Here is a 21147-nt window from a genome sequence, read left to right as displayed (position 1 = left end):
ACTTTATCCAGGAACGCAAGGGTCACGCTAGATTCTCGGAAAAATTCGAGCTCTTTCTCTGCTGTGAGAGGAAGTCGGTGAAGTTGTTGACGGTTTCACTGTGAATGACGGTCAGTGGGTGTGTGGGTGTTGTGTCCGTAGTCTGGTCGGCGTACTATTCGATGCGCCGACGTTACCACGGAAAGTCCTACTAATGGTCCTAGGCCTTAGGACCTATTGCTTTAGGCAGAAACTGCTTGTAAAGTAGTGCAGTGTGCTCCTTAACCGGAAGAACGGAGGCCTCACTATGTAAGTGTTCGACAGGAGACATCAAGAGTCATCGTGTAATGGAACGAAGTACAGTATTTTGACTTTTCTGAAGTTTTCCCATTTGCGATTCAGTAGATCCAGGTGCGGCGTAGTTGATGACCGACCGGCCGATTGCCTTGTTCTACTGTGATCAAATTGAAAGGTGGATTTTTAATTTATACTACGCGTGTTTTTCGAATCGGTAAATTTTTTTCTGTAAGTTGGTAGTACTGTTAGTGACATATATGCTAAATTTCACGATTTTTACTATGTTTGAATTGAAGAAAGAAGTGCGATAATGCACCATCTTATACTGCATTGGTTATTCGTGATCACTTCGCCACATTTTCAACTAATATCGCGCCGCAACCACCGCATTCGCCCGATTTACCTTCGTGTAACTTCTGGCTATGCAGCAAATTCACATGACCACTACGAGGACACCGTTTAGACTCAATTGAGGATATAAAAGCTGAACCGAAGAAGGCTCTGATGACCATCACTTCGGAGGATTTTTCCAAGTGCTATGATGACTGGAAAATTCGTTGGGAGTTGGCATAAGTGTATTGCTGCGGGAGTGGATTACTTTGAAGGAGATGAAATGGACAAAATTCACCTTTTAATTTGACCACAGTAGTATGTTGCCACAATGTATCTTTGTCGTTGTCCCAGGAGCTTCCGGCTAGCGACTTGAGGGTTTTGTTGTGGTTCTAGACTTTTGAAATAATTGGGGCCGCATGAGGTGGTAAGAAGTTCAGGTTGTCAAGTGTAATGTCTAAAATCTTGTTGACAGTCAGAATTTAAAGCCATCGATTGTGGTATTGAAATCCGGCCTGTGCTCCTTCATCCAGTTGGTGAATAGGATCACTGTGGGAGAGAGAGTATCAGACTCCGGAGATATAGCTGTTTACTTTCGAACCATCGATTCCATTGCCTGACGTCAATATAATACAATAATCTGAGGATGAGTGCTGGCAATTCGTTCTGGTAATTGAGTGAGTTTCGAAATATAGAAGCTAAATTGAAGCGGCGAGAAGACACTACCCACTATAGTCGGTTCCACGTTACCGGAATTGATCGGGATTAAGAGTTTAGCTATAGAGGAATAGTTTATAGGAGATTATTTCCTGTCATTTTCACTAAACCTACAGGAAACTTTTCCTGATCGTTATTACGAGCTTGGCCACAGTTTACTCTGGCTCATCCCAATTTGACCACTATCGCTTTGGTAAACATGCGCTTCTGAAATCGGTCAGTTTGGTTGCGACTTAGCAACGATTCGTAGATGGTAGTTCTGTCCATGAATGTTTTTGTCTATAGTAAGCTTGTGAGGGCCCTAAAATTCGAGCTTATTTTAGTTTAATGTTTCTAAAAGGGGTTTTGTGCATATTTAGCTATTGGGGAATAATGCTTTTATGAAAGTCGGTCTAGTCGATTTTCATTATTTTGTTGAAATTTTGTACAATTGGCCTCTTTGCCTGACTTTCGATTTCGCTTCTATCAAAAAAAGTAAATATTGTATAATTTTCCTTCGCTGGTGCTTATGCAATACTTAGTTCAGTAAACACAAAACTGCGTCAGAAGTGTTTTTAATATGAGATTTTATCAAATCAGTGTGATATAGCGTAAATCCATCTAACTAGCCGCTCTTCTCCCGCATTGATAAATTAATTAACCACAAACAATTTAGAAATATAGCAATCATACTCACAGAGAAAATACCTCACTTAACCTTTTCAAGCTGAGGTGTTACCTTAACCTCGACATTGACTATGCGCCTAAATGCGCGCTTTAAGAAATTCCATTTGACGCCGCCTATTGTCTCTTATTCCGCCACTTGTGTCCGCAACACAATGACAGACCTTGCGCGTTCACGCTCGTCTAAGCGGTGCAGAGGGTGTTCGCAATGCCGCCGTGAACTTCGAGCATTTGGCCCTCTCCCAGGAGCCCTCGAAAGCATCTTAAATGCCGAGCACTTTGGCTGTTGCCATTGGCAACTAACAAAAACGTAAACAAGTAGACGAAAATAAAATGGTGAAATAAAAAGCAGAATCATTGGCGACGACGAAAGGAAGCCAGAAGACAATGGAAAAGAATCTGAAGTGCAGCTGCTGGCGACACAAACGACAACACCCACACATATGTATTATATATATGCAGCCACACACGCGTTTGGCACACGAATGTGAAAACAAACATACATATGTGAGTGCAACGGAGCAGCACAACGAGCATTCTGCCATGCATATGTGCGTGTGTGTGTGTACTGCATGCATGATAATGCGTTTTTAAATATGTTTTTGGGTAACGGCTGCTGTGTGTGTTCGTCTGTATGTGCGGCAGTTGCATTAGCCAAATTGAAGTGCATCGAAAACTGTTTACAGTTAAAGCGTATGGAAACAAGTAGAAGACTTGAAGGACTAGAAGGACTAATAGCGAAATCAAGATAGAGAAAGAGTGAAATCAATTTGGTAGCGAGTGAAACGAATGTTACAACAAAGCGAAGGTGACGACAGTAACTACGTTGCAACAATAACAACAATGGTATACACAAAGTGAACGGGTTAAAACGAGATTTCAAAGATGCTTTTAGAATCCTGTGTGCATGGTCTGGTGAGATTTCTTTGCGAAATTTTATTTTAAAATAGATAGAAAGGTAGGTGGACATGCAGAGAAAATCACTAGCCTGAAATACTTTGACTCTTTTCTTAAATAGATAAAGTTTCGTCCAAAAGAGCTAGGTTTTACTCTTTAGTCTTTTAATATACTTGCAACATGTTGCCACAGAAAATAGTGGTGAAGGTGTCTGATATATAACTAAAATCCAGAGAGAATCCTTTCCTCATGGTCGTATATCTGAGTGTCAAAATTGGATTGAATCGGGCTAATACTTCCCTTAACCCCCATATACCTAATATAAAGAGTTTTGAACTTCCGGGTGACTTTATACCGCATACTATATCGTTCAATATGTGAGTATCTCAATAAAATTAAATAGTGTGTTTTTTTATCGATGCATATTTGTGCTTAGAATGAATAAAAGCAGGTGAAAACTCGCCCTAGACCCCATATAACTAACAAGGCTTATCTAACTGAAGGTACTTTCTAGCTTCGATTCTAACGAGTTGCAAAAGTATGAAATGTGATGTTATACCCGCTCTTCCTCCTGGGGGAGCTTTAAATCCTCTTACATAATTTATACAAATAGACTAATCTAATTGAAGAAACGGCGGGTTAGTCTTCAAGTCAATACTCTATTGTAATAAACTCGGGCTAAGTTGACAATGTGACCGAGAAAAGGAGATCTACATCAAAGGAATTAAAGACAATGTTTTCTTTCTCCAGTAGAGAAGATTGCAACAATGGTTCTGTAATCGAAGGTTTTAATAGTGGAATCTACATATTTTCCGACAGATCAGAGTGTAAAATAGGAACAAGAGCTGGCTTTTTCCGTAGTAATCCATACACAGAAAGCAGCTTAGAACTTAATGACTATAATTCAGTCTTTCAGGACGAAGATGACAAATGGGATACTGCTCTAACCAGTAAGTTCTTAAACCTTTTAGTTGACAGGCAAGCGGAAACTAAGGCTTTCGTAGCGCCAATACTAAGTCTTACTGCTTTATGTCATGCAAGCAGGCAATAATTAAATTTTTAGTATGTGACTCTTTTAATATCAACCGGGTGCCTAGTCATATAGGAACACAAGAAAACGGAAAGGCTGAAGGAAACGAAAAGTTGGCTCACTCTGAAAACAATTCCCTTAAGCTGTGCCAGACCATTCATATCCTTCAGGAGATGTTTGAAGAAATAGCCCTTAGAGAAACACATCAGAGCATCATAAAATGTTACTAAGGGGTTGTATTAATGGTGCACAGACCAAAAAGTTTCTACGTCCAGACAAAAAAATATTTAGTTATCTTGTAGAGATTATCACTTAGCACCTACCCTTAAGATCTCACGCTCATATAATTGGAAAAGTAGATACGGTGGAATGCGGAGTAAGCGCGGAGAATGATGAGACATTGGAGCATTATCTATGCGAATGCCCAGCCTTCAGATGAGATGGTATATATTCTATGGTGTTCACTGCTCCAACTTTAGAAATATTGTACACCTGGAATGGAATGAATTAGGTATTTTACTAAATCCACTGATATTTTTCTGTGAAGCATAAACAAGCCAGCATCGAATTATTTTTATTTAGCTAATATTGTTGAGATTTAATACTGGATAACTGACCACGAGTGAATTTTTTGGGAATAAAGGTTCATCTTGTTTTACCCGTAGGACTCTAACATGTTGTGGTTCAATAGATGGTGAAAAAGAAGTCCAGGTGCATTCACCTTTGTTAAAATATCATATAATTCGCAGACAACCAGATACAGAAGATGTTATTCATGAAATTCGCTTCAAGCGATTCAAATTGTTCGAGACCAAAAAACTTATCCAAATATGGTTTTTATACATTTAAAAACCAAAAAATTAAAACTCACATTGATCAAGTTGGGCAGTCGTATACAATTGTTGTTCGTCTGTATTACACGGAGGGCTAAGCCCGATTTTGTCATAAATGAGACTATTCTATTTATTTCGGTCTTGCACTAGCCTTTTGATTTAAAATCTACTTTCTTGTATATTTCGTTGTTCAAGTTCTTTCTACTAGTTAGAGTGGGATTGTAGAAGAACCCGAGCTAGCTCCATTTTTCTTCCAAATTTTCGGCCCGTAGTTAGTTGCTTGATTTTTGCGCGACCATAAGTCCGTGTTTGAGACGGTGATAAGCCAGAAAATGTGGCAAATATGGCAAAGGTATCGATTTGTGAAAACTGTCAGCTTTCGGATGTCAGGGGCTACGAGATTGCAATACCACCCGAGTAATCAAAGAAAAATGTTAAGTTTTCGAGTTCCATACCATCGACTTGGAAGTTATGGTTACAGTAGATGGTGTTGATATGAATTTCTTTCGCAAGTTGTTTTGCCATGTCAGCAAACATGTGTGTCATTAAATATATCTTGTCTGAAGGTTTCTTTATTATGGTATCGCTACTAAGGTGTGTTTTAGATTGACATGATATCTGATGCTGGTCTCCAGGTGTCGACTGCAGCCTGCAGTTTTTTGTGCAATCGCATTTACGCGATGAAATATGTTAAGGCCTTTACCCTGCCGCTAGAGCTTCGTCTATTGACAACCAACACGGGCACCACGAGGAGATACATCTCGCGTTATTTGTACTACTTTTTTTAAGGTGTAACATGGGTTCACAAACTTTCTTATTGTCTTATAAAATTCTACAACACTTCTAGAATATTTTCCTAAATTTTTAAGTTGATTCGAGTAACAGTTTTAGAGATACAGCCTTGAGAACTTGTGCGCTCGAGGCTAGCTACGCTAAGTCTTTAATCCCGTTTTTCTCGAAGTCTTTTTGAAGTGGGTTGGTAAGATTTATCGAAAATTACTCAACCGATCTTCAAGAAATTTTACGCAGGTCTATGAGATACAATTCTTAAGGACTTGGACGAGGAATTCTTTTGCGAATACAACTATTTGAAAAAGAAACGTCGTGAAATTTTCATTGAAATTTTAATATATTTGTTAAAATGTCTTTTACCCCAGGAAACCCATGTAACCATTTAAGTCATTTATATAAACAGTATTTTTTATCCTACTCTAAAACGTAACTTTTATAAATTATTAACTCAAATTAGAAATACATTAAACTAATTTGCAATTTTTATTCCTTTCAGATCTTCAGTAAACGCAGCAGTTAAAATGTCAAAACAATTATGACAAACGCTACTTAAAAACTATACAACCTACAACTTCCCCTAGTCTGTATACTCCCTAATTGAATATTTCACAACAAAATACTCGATCCCAAGAAACATCGAAAATTTGTAAAAAAGAATAACACCAAATAATATATAGAAATATAAAACAAATTGAGGTTAGAGAAAGAAAAATTATTTGAAGATTATAATAATTTTTGAAAAAGTAAAAAAATATATATAGCCGTTATCTACACATACTAGTTTATAAAAATTCTAGTCTAAGTTAAAACTAAACCCTCACACTTCAAGAAGTAGAGAAATTTGTGTTGTGAATTCAAAGCGTTAACTGCAGCGTCGCCGCCATGGGTAAGAAGAGTTCCAAATTGAAGCAAGACACCATCGATCGTCTGACGACTGACACATATTGTAAGTATTAACGAAATTATTTAGAGCAGTACTAGCAGATTAGAGTAAAAACTGCGCAATATTTCAAAATTTCACTTTTAAAGCAAAATCAATAGATTTATCTATAAATAGTTTTTTGGTATATATATTAATAACCTTTTCCCCTTTCACATTTCAATTGAAAACGGTTAACTGTGAGCCCTTGCCGTGGCTCGTGGCCTTCGCTTAACCACCACTTAATGCAAATGTCAAATGTCCCCACTGTCAGTGTTAATTATAGCTGATTTAATTGTTATTTTCCAGCAGGTGGACATAACGGTTGTGTAATTAAATAAATATGCAGCCGAAGCAGAACTTTTTGCATTGTTGCTTTGAGCGTTTGTTTGTGTCTGTGTGGCGGTTTTTTGTTTCACTCAGTGAAATGTTAAATATTTTTGCAATTGCAAGATAACATTTGGTTTATTTAAAGTGAATTCATGTGATCAAATTATGTAATTAACGTGCTATAAAAACCCGTTATCAAATTGTGTGTAAAGAATGATAAACAATAAATGGAAAATAACATTTGCAAGTGAAGTGTTTTTTTAGATTGCAAAATAATTGCCTGCAGATGGATAACATAACAGTGCCAATATACCATTTAAATAATTTGTATTTTGTTTCGTGTTATTTAATTGATTAAAGATTGTATTGAAAAAAATTACTATTGGATTTATATTTCCCTTTAAAAAATTTTTTGTGTAAGTAGAAATAATTTTCGCCACTTAGAATAAACACGTCCTTGAAATGCTGTCTGGGAAAGATAGTAAAATTGAAACTCTATACTTAACTAATGTTTCACAGAAAAGTAAGTGGAATTCTTTGATTTATATACATGTTTACTGAAATTTCGTAAACGATATAAAAATTAATCGATATCAAAATTTATCGATAACGAAATATCGATTATTAAATATATCGATAATAGTGAAATACAAGTTTTACAAAGTAAATAAATAATAAACAAAAATTAATCGATAATGAAAGATCGATTATAAACAAACTTTGAGCATAAAATGACACTGTTCAACTGTTTAATTGGTAAATAAGGTATTCTAATGTGTTTCTTTAAATACATGATTATTTATCGATTTAAGTTTTTTACACAAATTACTGAAATTTCATAACTTGTAATCGATAACAAAATTGATCGATTCTGAAGTATCGATTATTAAAAATATCTATAATTATGAAACGTAATTTTTGCAAAATTAATAAAAATAGGAATTAACGAATTTCGAGCATTAAATGACATTTTGAAAATATTTATCGTATCGTTATAATTATTTTCTTTAAATACATATTTATTTATCGATTTAAGCTTTTGTGAGATTGGGATTCTTTGACTTATTGTACAGCCGTGTTTACTGAAATTTCATAAACGATATAAAAGTTAATCGATAACAAAATTTATCTATATATAAATATCGATTATTAAATATACATATAGTACATATAAAATAAAACTGTATACTGAAAGAAAACTTTATAGAAGTCAAAAAAGACGATGAGTTTGAAACCTCTCACATTTTGTGAAAACCCATTGGCGTGTGATATTATCCTGACATTTCCACATAACAGTGTAAAAATAGGCGAAACATTCCAGTATACAAATTTAGAACCGATCATGTATCCAGTTAAAACTTTGCTAAATAGTACAATGAACGTATTTCATCTTACGGCAAAAAATTTCCGAATTCAGACTATATTGTTTCAATAATCCAGACGCCAAATATGTAGACCCCAGTACGTAAGGTTGATTTTAATCTTTCATATATTATATTGAAATTTAGAAAAATATTTTTTTGGCAATAATATTCCTTTGCATCTAAAACGGGTTTAGTCGGTTCAATGCTCTCCTGAACCCCATATACCGAATTAAAAGATTTTCCAACTTCCAGTAGACTTTATACCGAATATATCGGCAGCGGGAGCAAGAGCATATATTTCTAACAAAAATGTATCTTTGTGCCTAAAATGGATAAAATCAGCTGAAAACTTGCCTTAGCTCTCAAATAACCGATATTCTGGATTTGGAAACATTCTGCTAACTTTGCTCCATATATGTTTATACTTCTAAAATTGCTTGAAAATAAGTTCTCAAGTATACCTGAGCAAAGAAAAAATTAATTTATAATCAGCCCTTCCATTTTTCTGCTCTTAATATATCCAATGCAATGATTTCCGACTTTCCATTTCACTTAAACCGTTTGAGTTTATCAAAATATGTGATATTGTAATGAAATTTAGTGAACAGGTTTTCTTAAAATATATAAAATTACATTAAAGGTTTGGCGTTCAATGCAAATGAAATTGAGCTTAGCCATAACCTTATATGCCTAATATAAAGTATTTTGATCTTTTAGTTGACATTTTTCACATTAACTCAATATATTAAATTCAGACTCTACGGTTTTTTTAATAATACTTTCAATAGAAATTAGTATTTCTTAGCAAGGTATGCTATATGCGCTTTCAAATTTCAACCTTACATTTTAAAACTATTTTTATTGCCTTTCCGAAATTCGCAAAAACACTCATTATTTCATAATTTGAATTTTATAAATTATTCACAAAAACACAACTCATAAATATGCAATTTACATTCATTACGTAACTAACCGTACATTCAAATCCACTAAAAGTCCGCAGGGACTTTTCATGAGCGCCATTAAGCACTGCTGCAGGCAGCAAAATGCTGGCGCAGTTCCGTAATCAATGGTGTGTAAAAAAATTAGTGCAATATAATTTAGCAACGCGAAACGGCGAATCGATAAAACTCGCTTGCGCCTGAATGTAGGCCACAACTATTCGCACAATGCTTAACTCTGTGTGTGTGTGTGTGTATGTATTTAGAAAAGTTCCCGAAAAACACAGCATAACCGGACGCGCCGCTACAGCATTTTTCCCCTTCACTTACAAGTGCCATGTAGTTCGCAAATAATTTTCAATGCCTTGTCAAAATGCCCTTGAACGCGGCGTCGGCGGCGGCGATGTTCAAAAATTGTTGATATTCCTTTTCAATGTCATGCAAATATGCATGTAAGTGCGCAGTCATAAGTGCTTATGCAAATGCACAATGTCGGCGCAAGTGCATCATAGTGGCACGTGGCAGCGCGTGTGTGTGCGTGCATGTGTGTGTTTGTGTTTGCTTGGCCACTCATAATCGGCAAGTTCACTAAGAGGGCACGTTTCTTTGTTAGTTTGGATTACTTACTACAATATTCAAAAAATATGCTCGATATTATATGTAAGGAGCTGCTTAAGTATGTGTTGCAACTAACTAAATTTTATAGACGTATGTCTATAGAAGTATATATATATGTGTGCGCGTAAGTTCAAGAAGTACTTGTGAACAATTAAAAGGGCACTACATGGCGTATACGTGACATTGATTCTTGCGAGCAGCGAAGGCAGTGAAACTTGTTGAAAATTGAGCAAAAACATTGCATGGCATATTGGGTTATAGAAAATCGTTGGTTGAGCACTGAGTGCAGGAAATGAAAAATTAAATGTTAATGTAACTGGTTTTGACTCAAGATGTTTTTATAAAGTTTGCTTGATAGTGTATAGTGTTCATAATGGTTTTTGCTTTGTGGAGGTCAAAAATATATTAATTTTTTTGGAATTTTTTTAGTTTTATGACATTTTATGATTGGTGGTTATAAACGTACAATATAAAATGAAGGTCGGAGATTGTGAATGCTGTTAGATTGACTGAATGATGATTGATTAGAAGAAGTCAGCTCGCTCAAGTTCGAAACAACTTATCTTCGAAAGTTGTGAAGGCAGCATAAAATAGTAATTATTCCTACTATGACACCAAGTAATACCAGAAAAAAAAAATGAAAACTTAAACTTCGGTTGCAAGGAAGCTACAATATAATTCACCAATACAAAAGATTTCTTAAATAGCAGTATGGCAGCTATATGCTAAAGTGACGCGATCTGAATAATTTCTTCGGAGATTACTCATTTGTCTGAGACAATAATCCATGCAAAATTTCTTGGAGATACCTCGTAAGATCAAGAAGGTTTCCAGATAATCACTTAATTCTGATTGTTCAGTTTGTATGGCAACTATATGCTATAGTGGTTTGATCTGAACAGTTTCTTCGGAGATTACAGCATTGCTACAAAAAATAATTTATGCCATTTCTTGAAGTTATCTCGTGAAATAAAAATCTTTTCAGTACAAGGAAAATAATCTGATGGTTCAGTTTGTATGGCAGCTGTATGCTATAGTGATCCGATATCGGTGGTTTCGAAAAATGTACAGCTTCTTGGAGAGGAAAAAATGTGACCAAAATTTCAGATCGATATCTCAAAAACTGAAGAAAAGTTTTTTTTTGACGATTTCCTGTTGGTATTAAAAATTTTATTGCCTGTTTATACACCTAATAAGCAATAATTTTTTTTATACAGTTTAGGAGTGAGTAAACTAATAAATAATATTTAGTCGAATTTTTACTTAAGTATTAAAGTTATTTACAAAATTAAGTGACAGTTATAGTTAAGTCAAATATTAGGTTAATTAAATATTAATTGTAATTAGGACCTCCTCTTCCCCTCCTCACCCACTCCTTATAAATGCGCCAGCCCTTAATTATCAATTTGCGGCTATAATTAATTCGAATCAAGTTAAGTATAACTTCCACAATGTCAATTAAGGTCCGCCATGTGGTATGTGTAACATTGTTCTCCTATGAGTAGCTTTGTAACCTTTATACAACTTACACAAAGTTTATTTTGTGGAAGTTTTTAATACAATTATTTAATTTTAAACACTTTGCTCGCGTGTCTGTATAATTCACGTAATTTTAATAGCTCCGTCGAATAGAGGAGCGTTCAAACTAATTGCACATTTTGTTCAGGCTTCGTGTTGCTCACATAACTATCGCCGAACAGTTTCAAATCGCTTGAGTGGCATTGCGTGAGTGTGTACATTAGTGAATAATAAGTGTTATGACATGCAAGGCCCTTAAAATGTGAAATAACGTAACTCACTTTTCATAAGTTAACAGGAAAAGAAAAGAAGGATATAAAACAGAAACTACTAATGTTGAAACAAAAATTTTAATTTTGGTGCTAGCTTTTGGTAGCTGAAACTGAAAATTTTGGGTATATGTGTGTTATAATGTAGTGAATCGTAATCAATAAAAACTCGTTTTTGAATATTTTGATGATAGGTTGCTTTGAATGTTGGGGGAAAGATGCAGAAAGTGTCGTTTCGATGTTTATAGATGGGCTGTAGTGAAATGTGATATTTAGTGTGTGTTTTTGTTGTGCCTGACACAACCGTTTATTATGTGTATTATGATTTTAGTTACAATTTTGAGATCGAAGCAAGAAATGAAAAAGATAAACAAAGATTTTAGACGAAGAAAAAAATTATTATTGTCTACTACTTAAAATACCATCTGATCAAATTTGACCCGGACAATCGATTAACAATTTTTCCTAGATTAGAACAAACCTTCATTTTTTATGTTCATATGAAGTTTGACCTTCTGATGTCAATACGAAAACCAGGCTTAAAAATCAGAAAGATAATAGAAGATGGCAACCTCTTTTATGGACCACTCATGTCGCTAAGTCAGCTTTAAACGCGGAAGGGGTTACATGGGTTTAAAAAAAATGATTGTCTTATTAAATTCTACAACACCTCTAGAATATTGTCCTAAAATTTTATCCGAGAAATAGTTTCGGTAATACAGCCTTGAGAACTTATGCGCTCGAGACTAGCTAAGCTAAGCGCGTCGTCTTTAAACGCATTTTTCTCGAATCTGCGTATTTGAAATGGGTTGGAAAGATTCCTCGAGAACTACTTAAGAGGCTGTACCAGTGTGACGCATGAAAAGTTAGGCGCTTTTCGTGAATTTTTTTCAAAAAAAGTACTAGATTGAATATTTCGACGTTCTATGGACGTAATAAAGGCAAAAAATATTTTTAGCTATATAAATTTTTTTTTTAAAAATATTGAAAAATAACGGAGTTATGTGCTGTGCAACAATTTGTGTAAGTGCAAATAATTCTTTGATTTTTAAAAAGTCCTTATGGAACAAGACTCATTTACTGCTGGCTAAACTGAAAGTTCCTGGGTCGAATGATAATGGCGAAAAAAAAAATCAAAATGTTTATTAAATTTCAAAAAATATTTTATATACAATGAACTGCGATCTTGGAAAAATATCAAAAATTAAGAAAATTACGTAATTTTGAAAAAAAAAATCGTTTTTTACGAAAAAATGGTCGTTTTTTTAATGCCAAATTGACAAATTTCAACCAATCAAAAAGATCGTAGTCCATTGTATAGCAAATTTATTCAACTATAGCCAGTTTTAATTTGAATTCGATCGGTCATTTTCTCGTTGAGTTATGATGTCGGCAATTTTGAAAAATGTCGTTTCGAGAAAAACGCGTTTAACGCGTATATGTTTGCACCTCTGAGCGGTCGCTGTTTAGAACGCTGCTATTCAAAAACTATTCAAGATACGACCTTGCCGATTTCACAGGATATTTTTGAATATATAAGAATTGACGAAAGCAAAAAAAAAGATTTTTTTGACGCGAAATGTCACACTGGTGTCCCCAAAAATCCATCTTCATTTTACAATTCTTGGACTTCAGTTGTTTTTTTCCATTTTTCGTCCTGGTTCTAAGTTAAGGTTTTAGCTATCTATCTTTTTTTCCAAGGGGTCACCGGAAATGGCGTCGCAATAGCCGAGTTTAAAATATTTTTTACCAAAAATTTCAGAATTTCATTGTTAATAGTATGTATGTGTGTGTAACAATAAAAAATTCTAATAAAATATTTAATTTTTTATATGTGAAAAAAAAATTTTCAAAAAGGCTAGTTTTTACCCCAGGAAACCCATGTAACCCCTTAAACGCTTTTTCCCAAAATGTTTCTTATAGTTGTGGTGACATTCTAATGCTAATAAAGTCATAAAGAATATTCGAAATTTATATTTATATATTATTATTATTTTATGTTCAAGCAGAACTTTTTATAACCGTAATTGGAAGACGTTTATCTTGACAATATCGGTTTCCAACATGACGAGGCTACGTGCCGGGTAGCACGTGCAACAACCGAAATATTGCGAGAAATGTTTGGAGGTTCGAATATTTCAGGAAATTATGAATTTGAATGGCCTCCAAGAAGTTGTGATTTAACAACAATAGACTACTACTAGTGGGGTTATTTGAAGTGACTGGTCCTTAGTAATAGACCAGACTTTTTTAAGCTTTTGGAGTCAATATTGAACGTGCTATTCATTAAATGAGACATGATTTAGTGGGAAATTATGTAAATCTAATTTGTTTCTGCAGAAGAATTTATGGAGACTCTTGAATGATGTTTTTAACTTCTCTTACATGGATTACCATACTCTGTAAATCGATTATGGATTTGATTCAATATACATTGATCAGCTTTTCTATATCGCAGAAGATTATGAGATTCCTGCAATGTAGCTGCATAGTCGTTTAGTTTTCCTATTTTTTACAAAATCATAACTGCTTGATATGATACACTGACGACTGTAGTTTTGCGCAGTTTTGAGCGTATTATCAAAATCAGCTTACATTAAGGCGTATTAAGAAAGGCTGCTTATGTGTATTGCCATATGTATACATATCGAGATAGTATAAAGACTGCTGAGCCTTAGCTCTCATGAAGCCTTAACGATGCCAAATCCACTTGCAGTGCATATATCGAATATATTTTTACTGTGATTTTGGCAATCTGGAACCTTAAATTATGCACACATTTAACCCTCTTACATTGCACATACACGTACGCCATTATAACGGCACATAAAACATACACACTTATTCGATAAACTGCCAAACAATTCCGTCGAATGCAACGGGTTTCTTGTGAAGACACAAAATAAATTGGAAAATGTCTTCAAAGCGAACAAGCAGACAAATCCTGTTATATGCTGACATCGCACACACACATACATCGAAAGCAATGCTGCAGCGTCTTTTTGCCATGATTTTTTGTTTAAAGTGCTGACATGCACCATTACCACCACATAAAACTGGCGTGTAGACATTTATGCGGATGCGACTTTTCTTTAATTTTATTTCGCAGATAAATATAATTGTGTGTCATTTAGAAGTGCGCCATTGCAGTATGCATGTGTCTATGTATGTATGGGTGTGCGCATATTTGGCATTTTGAACGACAGCAGCTGCAGTGGCGAGGATAAAAAATTATTTGAAAATAGAACCACGAAATTATTTGCGTATGTCATGACGGTACTGTTGTTTTATGATTGGCTGCTGCAGATGCGATGATACTAAAATAACACTTCTATTTATAAAGAAAATAAATCAGATATTTTTACATAACTCAATTTTATGCATTTAGATATTTTAATCGGTGCACCAGAATTTTTCCAGTAGCAATTAGTGATTTAATCAGATAAATTCATTTTTGATTCTTGATGCCTTCTAATACATGTCGACTCGAGCAGGTCGATTTTTTTTATAAAATTACGTATTTGTATGACAGATATGCGATTTGGTTTTTCGATTTGACCGATCCTGACAATTGATCAATAGAATATCAAAATGCACCTACGTATTAAATTTTATTCGAAAATTTCTAAAATTGACGAACAAATTTTATTCGAATATATCCGAAAAAAATTTATTGATCCCTAGAAAACTTCGCCTTAAAAATCACTAATCCGAAACCGGTTTTAGAAACATAGTCTCTGTAGAACATTTCCAGCACAAGGGTTTTTTTTGCTTACAACCGAATCGATGATAGCTTGAATTGCTACGTATGTATACAACCATTTTATGCTTGTATGAAGTATGACCTCCATATGTCTATTAGTGTATGCTTGCCGCTATTTGGCTATTTTTAATATAGAAAAACATTTAAAATGGATTTTGCTAGAATTTTTGAATTTCTTATGAAATCACTCCCATGGAATTGAAAATGAAAATGTTGCAGAAATGTTCTTAGGAGTCTACTTTATCATTATCATAAGTATTTTAGTGACACGAAACATTCGAATAACATCTTGAAATTATCAAAAGCTTTCCTCATGCGAGTCGTATATTCACCTCTGTTAATGACTACGAGTATAACATCGAAAAATTAAAAAAAGTGCTTGGAAATAATCGTGTTTGTATTAGAGAGATAGCAGAGTGTCTTAACTTTTCTTATAGTTCGACTCAATAAATTTTGGGTATGTCAATGCTAGACTCATACCAAAGGACCATATTTCTTTGTATAAACGACATCGAAAACTGGTTACAAAAGAGATGTTTGCCACAGTCGCTCTAGACCCAGCGCTCATTAAACGAATGATAATTGCAGACAAGACGTGGGTATATAAATGTGATGTCGAAACTGTCCAATCGCTTCCTCATGCTGCTCTAAAAATGTGCCGAAACTGAAAAAAATAAAAATTTGTTGAAGCCATTCCAACCGAGGGTTATTAAAAGTCGCGGGAACAGTTATTATACCTTTATGGAAATATGAATTAAACGTTGACATGCTTGCACTGGCTCAAAAGAAACCAATTCTAAAGCTAATAATTACGATTTATCTTAAGATATGTAAAATTTAAACTTTTTTCGGCAGTTCAGATCAAAGTCAATTTTTTTTTGCAGGTCAAATTTTTCCGAGGGTATTTGGAAAGTTTTTTGTGTTCCCAAAACTTAAGAATAATTAATTACTTTGAGATTTTGTGGAGATATTCCAGACATTATCTCATTAGAAAGAGAGCACATTGAAACTAAAATGCATAGAGAGAGAGACATTTTTCGTTGGAGAGTGAATAGAATAGCTCTGCATAAACTCTAGTTTCCAGTTGCGATTCGAGACCACTGCTTTGCCATTAAAACAGAGCAATCTTACATGAAGATGCTCAGGAGTGCAGCCGCCTTTAGCAAGTCCTCAACTCCGTTAATAAGGCAGCAACACCAGTCATGAAGTCATCGATATTGCGCTCCATATAGCTTCTAAGCTCTATATATAGATAAATATTGGTTAAATGCATAGTTCCATGGAAGTCCGTGCTGTCATCATAATATGTCCTTTCCTAGCTGTCGGGTAGGGCCCTTTAGACAGCAATGATAATGCTAAACAGCTTGAGAGTCCCTTATTGAAAACTTGTTTCAATGAAAGGAAGATACTTTAATCTATATATTTGCATCTGGGCATTAAATTTCTAGAAGAGCATATCTTTATTCAATAGTGTGACAACTGGTAAAAACATAATTAAATTTCAAAGATATTTTACGTTTTCAGCAAATGCATTGGAAAGGATTGGTATAAAAAGGGAAAATAGAGAAAAAGTTCTTCAATAGAAGAGTAAATATTTCAAAACTAATAGTTTAGTGTATTTCGACAAGTTTTTCTTTCCAAATTTTTAGTATGTATAAATGAAACTGAACGATGTGTTGTTTGAAAAATCGGAGCAATGACTTCTGCTGGACGTGGTTTGCTTATGATCATCATATATCGACATGATTTACATATGCTTATATTTTTCAAGATTTACATATACTAAAGTGTGTATAATTTAATATACATTTAATATAAAACTTTTTTTCGATACCATTTATTTAGTTAATATACACACACTTTAAAAATTTCAATTTATAATACTTAATATTTTTTTCTTATTAAAAGTCCAGATTTATAAGAAAACATATGCAGACCTAGTATATGTAGAAGTTACCAAGTATACTTTACTTTTAGAAATAAACATTTTAACACTCTGCTGCCCTTCAACCCTTTAGTAACAATATTTTCCATATACAATTTCCGTGTATTCTCTCCAGCACCATGGCGTATACGTAACATATTTGCTTTATTACCATCTCACCCACGCCAATATTTAACACATTTCTGCAAGTACTTTAAATTATTATATTCTCAATTACTCTTCAACTACCATGAGACTTAACTGCTTTCTAACAGTATTTTGTGGTTTCGTTGCCACAATGTTGTAACACAGTTATGCGCCAGCTTCTGCACGCATAAATATCCATATGCATAAATCTCCCAACCACACAACACAATGCCACCGGCAAATGCCTTGGGGTGTAATGGTCGTCTTGGGTTTTAGAGATAACACGAAAGAAAGAAACATATGGAAATTTAAAAAATATGTAGCAATGAGTGGTTGTAAAGTTGTTGTTATCCTTTGTGTATTCTCTTGCCGAATATAATATTTTATTAGAACATTTATTAAAGTGTTGCCTGCAGGTCGGATGAGAAGATAAAAGCCAGGTATTTGTAAACTTGAAGTATTTGTTTTTATGTGTGAAATTGGTAAATTTGAACTCGTGTAAGCAAGAAAGAGGTAGTTCTAAAAATAAAGAACTGCTTTAAGCAAATATAAAAAATCTTGTGTAATTTGCAAAAGGGTTTTTTAAGTCCATATAATATAGTTGAAATGTGGTAAATTGTGCAAAATTTGAAATCAGACATTGACAGACGCAGAGAAGCATACATCTATATTATATACTTTGAATAAAATTAATAAGTGCAAATTTTAGTCAAACAAATCGTATTTTTTTTTTAACGAAACTACTTTAATTATGGTAATGTAATATATCAATTGAAACGGAATTAAGTTGCGTCCCGCTTGCATTAGAGATAATGATACTATGCTGAAAGCTGAAACGACTTGAGAAATTTTTTTAATTGTCCGGTAAAATACTTGGGTAGATTTAAAATAATTTAAGCGGGTAGATTGCTACCTAATTTAGAATTTTAAGAGGGAAAGAACATTAATATGATATTGAAGCACTACCATGTGGTTATTAAACTGAAAAGGGTAAATAAAGTTAAATATTTTTTGACTAAGGTTGCCATTGAATAAAAAAACAGATAAATACATAATAATTTAAGAAAATTAATTATTACATTTATTAAGCACATTAAGATATTGGTATCAAGCAAGGACAGTTTAATAAAGCCTACGGTTGAATAAAATCTGATAAATTCAAAATTCAACAATATTAATTTTAGATTAATGAGTTCTATTAATACATTGCGATAAAAAAGCACCCGGAAATCATAATTAAATTCCCCGTGTAAATTATATTTCAAATAATGTATTTTGCTACGTTGTTAGGACTGTCCTTAATTGCTATTCCAAATATGAGCGCGATCTGTCAACCAGTTTGTTACATTAACTGCTTAAGTCGGTACACCTTAGTAGGGCGTTGCGATTTTTACAATGGATAACAATATCGAACAAAAAATTGTTTCAAATCACTTCAAGCATACGAGTAGTACCAAACCTTTAAAGATGGTCGAAAAATCGTTCAAGACATTCCTCGCTCTGGGTGACCTCCGACCTTTTCAACTGATGAAAATATTAAAAAAGTAGAAGATATGGTGCTTGAAAATCGCCAAGCAAGTGTTATAGAGATGACAAAAGAGTTCGATATCTCTTGTGAGTTTGTTGAAATGATTTTGGTGCATACTTTTGGTATGAAACGCGTTCTTGCGCGACTTGTCCCGATAAAGCAGACGATATAGAGACTGTAAACAGGTCTCTTTTGACATGCTGGATCGTGCGAATTCCGATCTTACAATCTTGGGGAGCGGTATAACTGCCGATGAGACATGGGTTTATGAGTTTGACATGCAAACAGTCGATTGAAGATATAAAACTAAATTCGCTGAAGGAGTTGAAGGCCATCCCAAAAAGTTCTCATGAAAAGTGTTTCGAGGACTGGAAAAACCGTTTGCATACGTGTGTGAATAATTAAATATTGTGCGTTTTATTTACAATTTACTTTATTGTCACAATGTGAATCAATATAATTGTTTTTGCGAAATAAATTAAAAATCATAAAAACCTTACATATCGAATTTTACTTAAATAATGAATAAAAGACAGTTAGAGGCAATCAAATAATTTTTGTTGTAAAATTTATTGTTTTTAGACGTGTTTTTTTTCATAGCTGATACTCAAATTGGTTTTCCATAATGAAATACATAGACTTTCTCCGGAATAATTTACCAAAATAATGGTTCGGTTCGTGTGACACAGCGCACGCAGAGTTCGATTACTCTAGTGAATAATGGACACCTTTAGAAACGCTTTACAGTGCGCGCCGAACTCGTTATTGCTGCTGTAGAGCAGAGTATCGACGAAGACTTGAATGAGTCCATCTGACATTGTGTGCTACAATTGGAGCAAGGGCCATCCACGTTTAGAGATTTTGTGGAATTCTTGGTTTGTAGGCTCGCAAAATCTAATCGGGCAAGAATTGAAGCTGAAATCTAGGTTTTCACAACAAAATTTTGTTCAGCGATTACGCTCACTTTTCGTGGAATGGTACGTTAATAAGCAAAATTTTCGCATTTGCAGTGATGGTAATCCACAAGTTGTTATTTAGATGTCACTCTTTGGTGTGCTCAATGGACAAAGGGAATTATTAGCCCATATTTTTCGAAAATTATGCGGGCCATAGTTTCACAGTCAATAAGTTACACTATAAAGCCATGTTAATGATGTTTGCCTGATATGGGGACCTTTGGTTCCAACAAGGCGGCACTGCATGCCATACAGCCACTAAAACAAAAAATCTGTTGAAGAAAACTTTTAGTGAGCGTATTATCTCGCGTCATGGGCCAGTGGCGTGGTCTCCATGAACATGCGATTTAACAAATACTATATAAGGACTTGATTTTTATTGAATTGCGCATATGTTAGCTTTAATAATATAGTTTCGACAAAAGGGCTGCTTGAGAAAGAAAGGACTTGTACGTAATTTTAAATAGATAAGCATTTGAAAACTGATGGACTAGCTTGCGTATATCATATACAAACGAACATTACAAAACCGACACAGCTCGTCATGTTGATCTTTTGTTTTTGCATATTGTTTTGCCATTAAGGGATTACGAGGGTTTTCTCGGCAGCCGTTTCTCAACAATTTTTTTCTCACATAAAAATGAAAAATTTTATCATAATTTTTTATTATGTTTGTAACACTATTAGAAAAGAAATACTGAAATTTAAAAAAAAACATATTTTAAACTCGTCCATTGCGACGCCATTTCCGGCGACTCCTCGGAAAAAAGTGAAAAAATACATGATTTACTTAAAACCTAAATTTAGAACTTGGACGAGGAAAAAAACTTGAAAATTTAATTTTCTTACAGACATTTTTACAAAAATATTAAAATTTTGGGTATAAATAGTTGTACTCGAAAAAAATTCCTTCGCACCAGTCTGTAAAAATTGTATCATCCTGTGTAAAATTTCATGAAGATGGGTTGAATAATTCTCGAAAAATCTTGTTAACCAACTTAAAAAGCACAGTTTCGAGAAAAACGAGTTTAAAGATGGCGCACTTAGCATAGCTAGCCTCGAGCGAAACTAATACTCTGATCAACTTCAAAATTTAAGACAATATTCTAGAGGTGTTCAAACAAAATTAGAAATTTATTATCAGACAATTTTTGAATACCCTGTAAACTTATGTATTTTTGAATATTTTTTTGCGCGACCGATATTTTTTTAAACTTCAAAACCCACGCGATTTGAAAATTTTAAAATGTATACACTCTTGTCATGTATGCAATTGCCACAGTTCCGAAGATAGCAATTCGTTTATAAATCTAGTGTAAAATTAAATTGCAT

At 34.1% G+C, this 21147-nt stretch overlaps 1 protein-coding gene and 1 long non-coding RNA gene across 13 annotated transcripts in view; one reads left to right on the top strand and one right to left on the bottom strand.

The window, feature by feature from the left end:
- Positions 1–21147, bottom strand: part of LOC126759875 (uncharacterized) — a 565378-nt gene that overhangs the window by 176988 nt on the left and 367243 nt on the right. The window contains exon 4 of one of the 7 annotated variants that reach the window (XR_007667097.1): positions 4237–4405. The exons of the other annotated variants lie outside the window; for them this stretch is intronic. This is a non-coding gene — a long non-coding RNA (uncharacterized LOC126759875). The remainder of the gene's footprint in view (positions 1–4236; positions 4406–21147) is intronic. 7 annotated transcript variants of the gene reach the window in all.
- LOC126759867 (frequenin-1) overlaps positions 1–21147 on the top strand; it is a 107280-nt gene that overhangs the window by 26072 nt on the left and 60061 nt on the right. For all 6 annotated transcript variants that reach the window (XR_007667095.1, XM_050475036.1, XM_050475039.1 and 3 more), the window contains exon 3: positions 6035–6484. Coding sequence is in view for 5 of the 6 variants with exons in the window: in XM_050475036.1 (XP_050330993.1) it covers positions 6421–6484 (64 nt within the window). In the remaining variant the exon portion in view is untranslated. The remainder of the gene's footprint in view (positions 1–6034; positions 6485–21147) is intronic.

Source organism: Bactrocera neohumeralis, chromosome 5 (assembly GCF_024586455.1).
Source record: "Bactrocera neohumeralis isolate Rockhampton chromosome 5, APGP_CSIRO_Bneo_wtdbg2-racon-allhic-juicebox.fasta_v2, whole genome shotgun sequence".
Taxonomy (NCBI): domain Eukaryota; kingdom Metazoa; phylum Arthropoda; class Insecta; order Diptera; family Tephritidae; genus Bactrocera; species Bactrocera neohumeralis.
The sequence above is the reverse complement of the archived record's forward strand: the minus strand, read 5'-3'. Positions and strand labels throughout refer to the sequence as shown.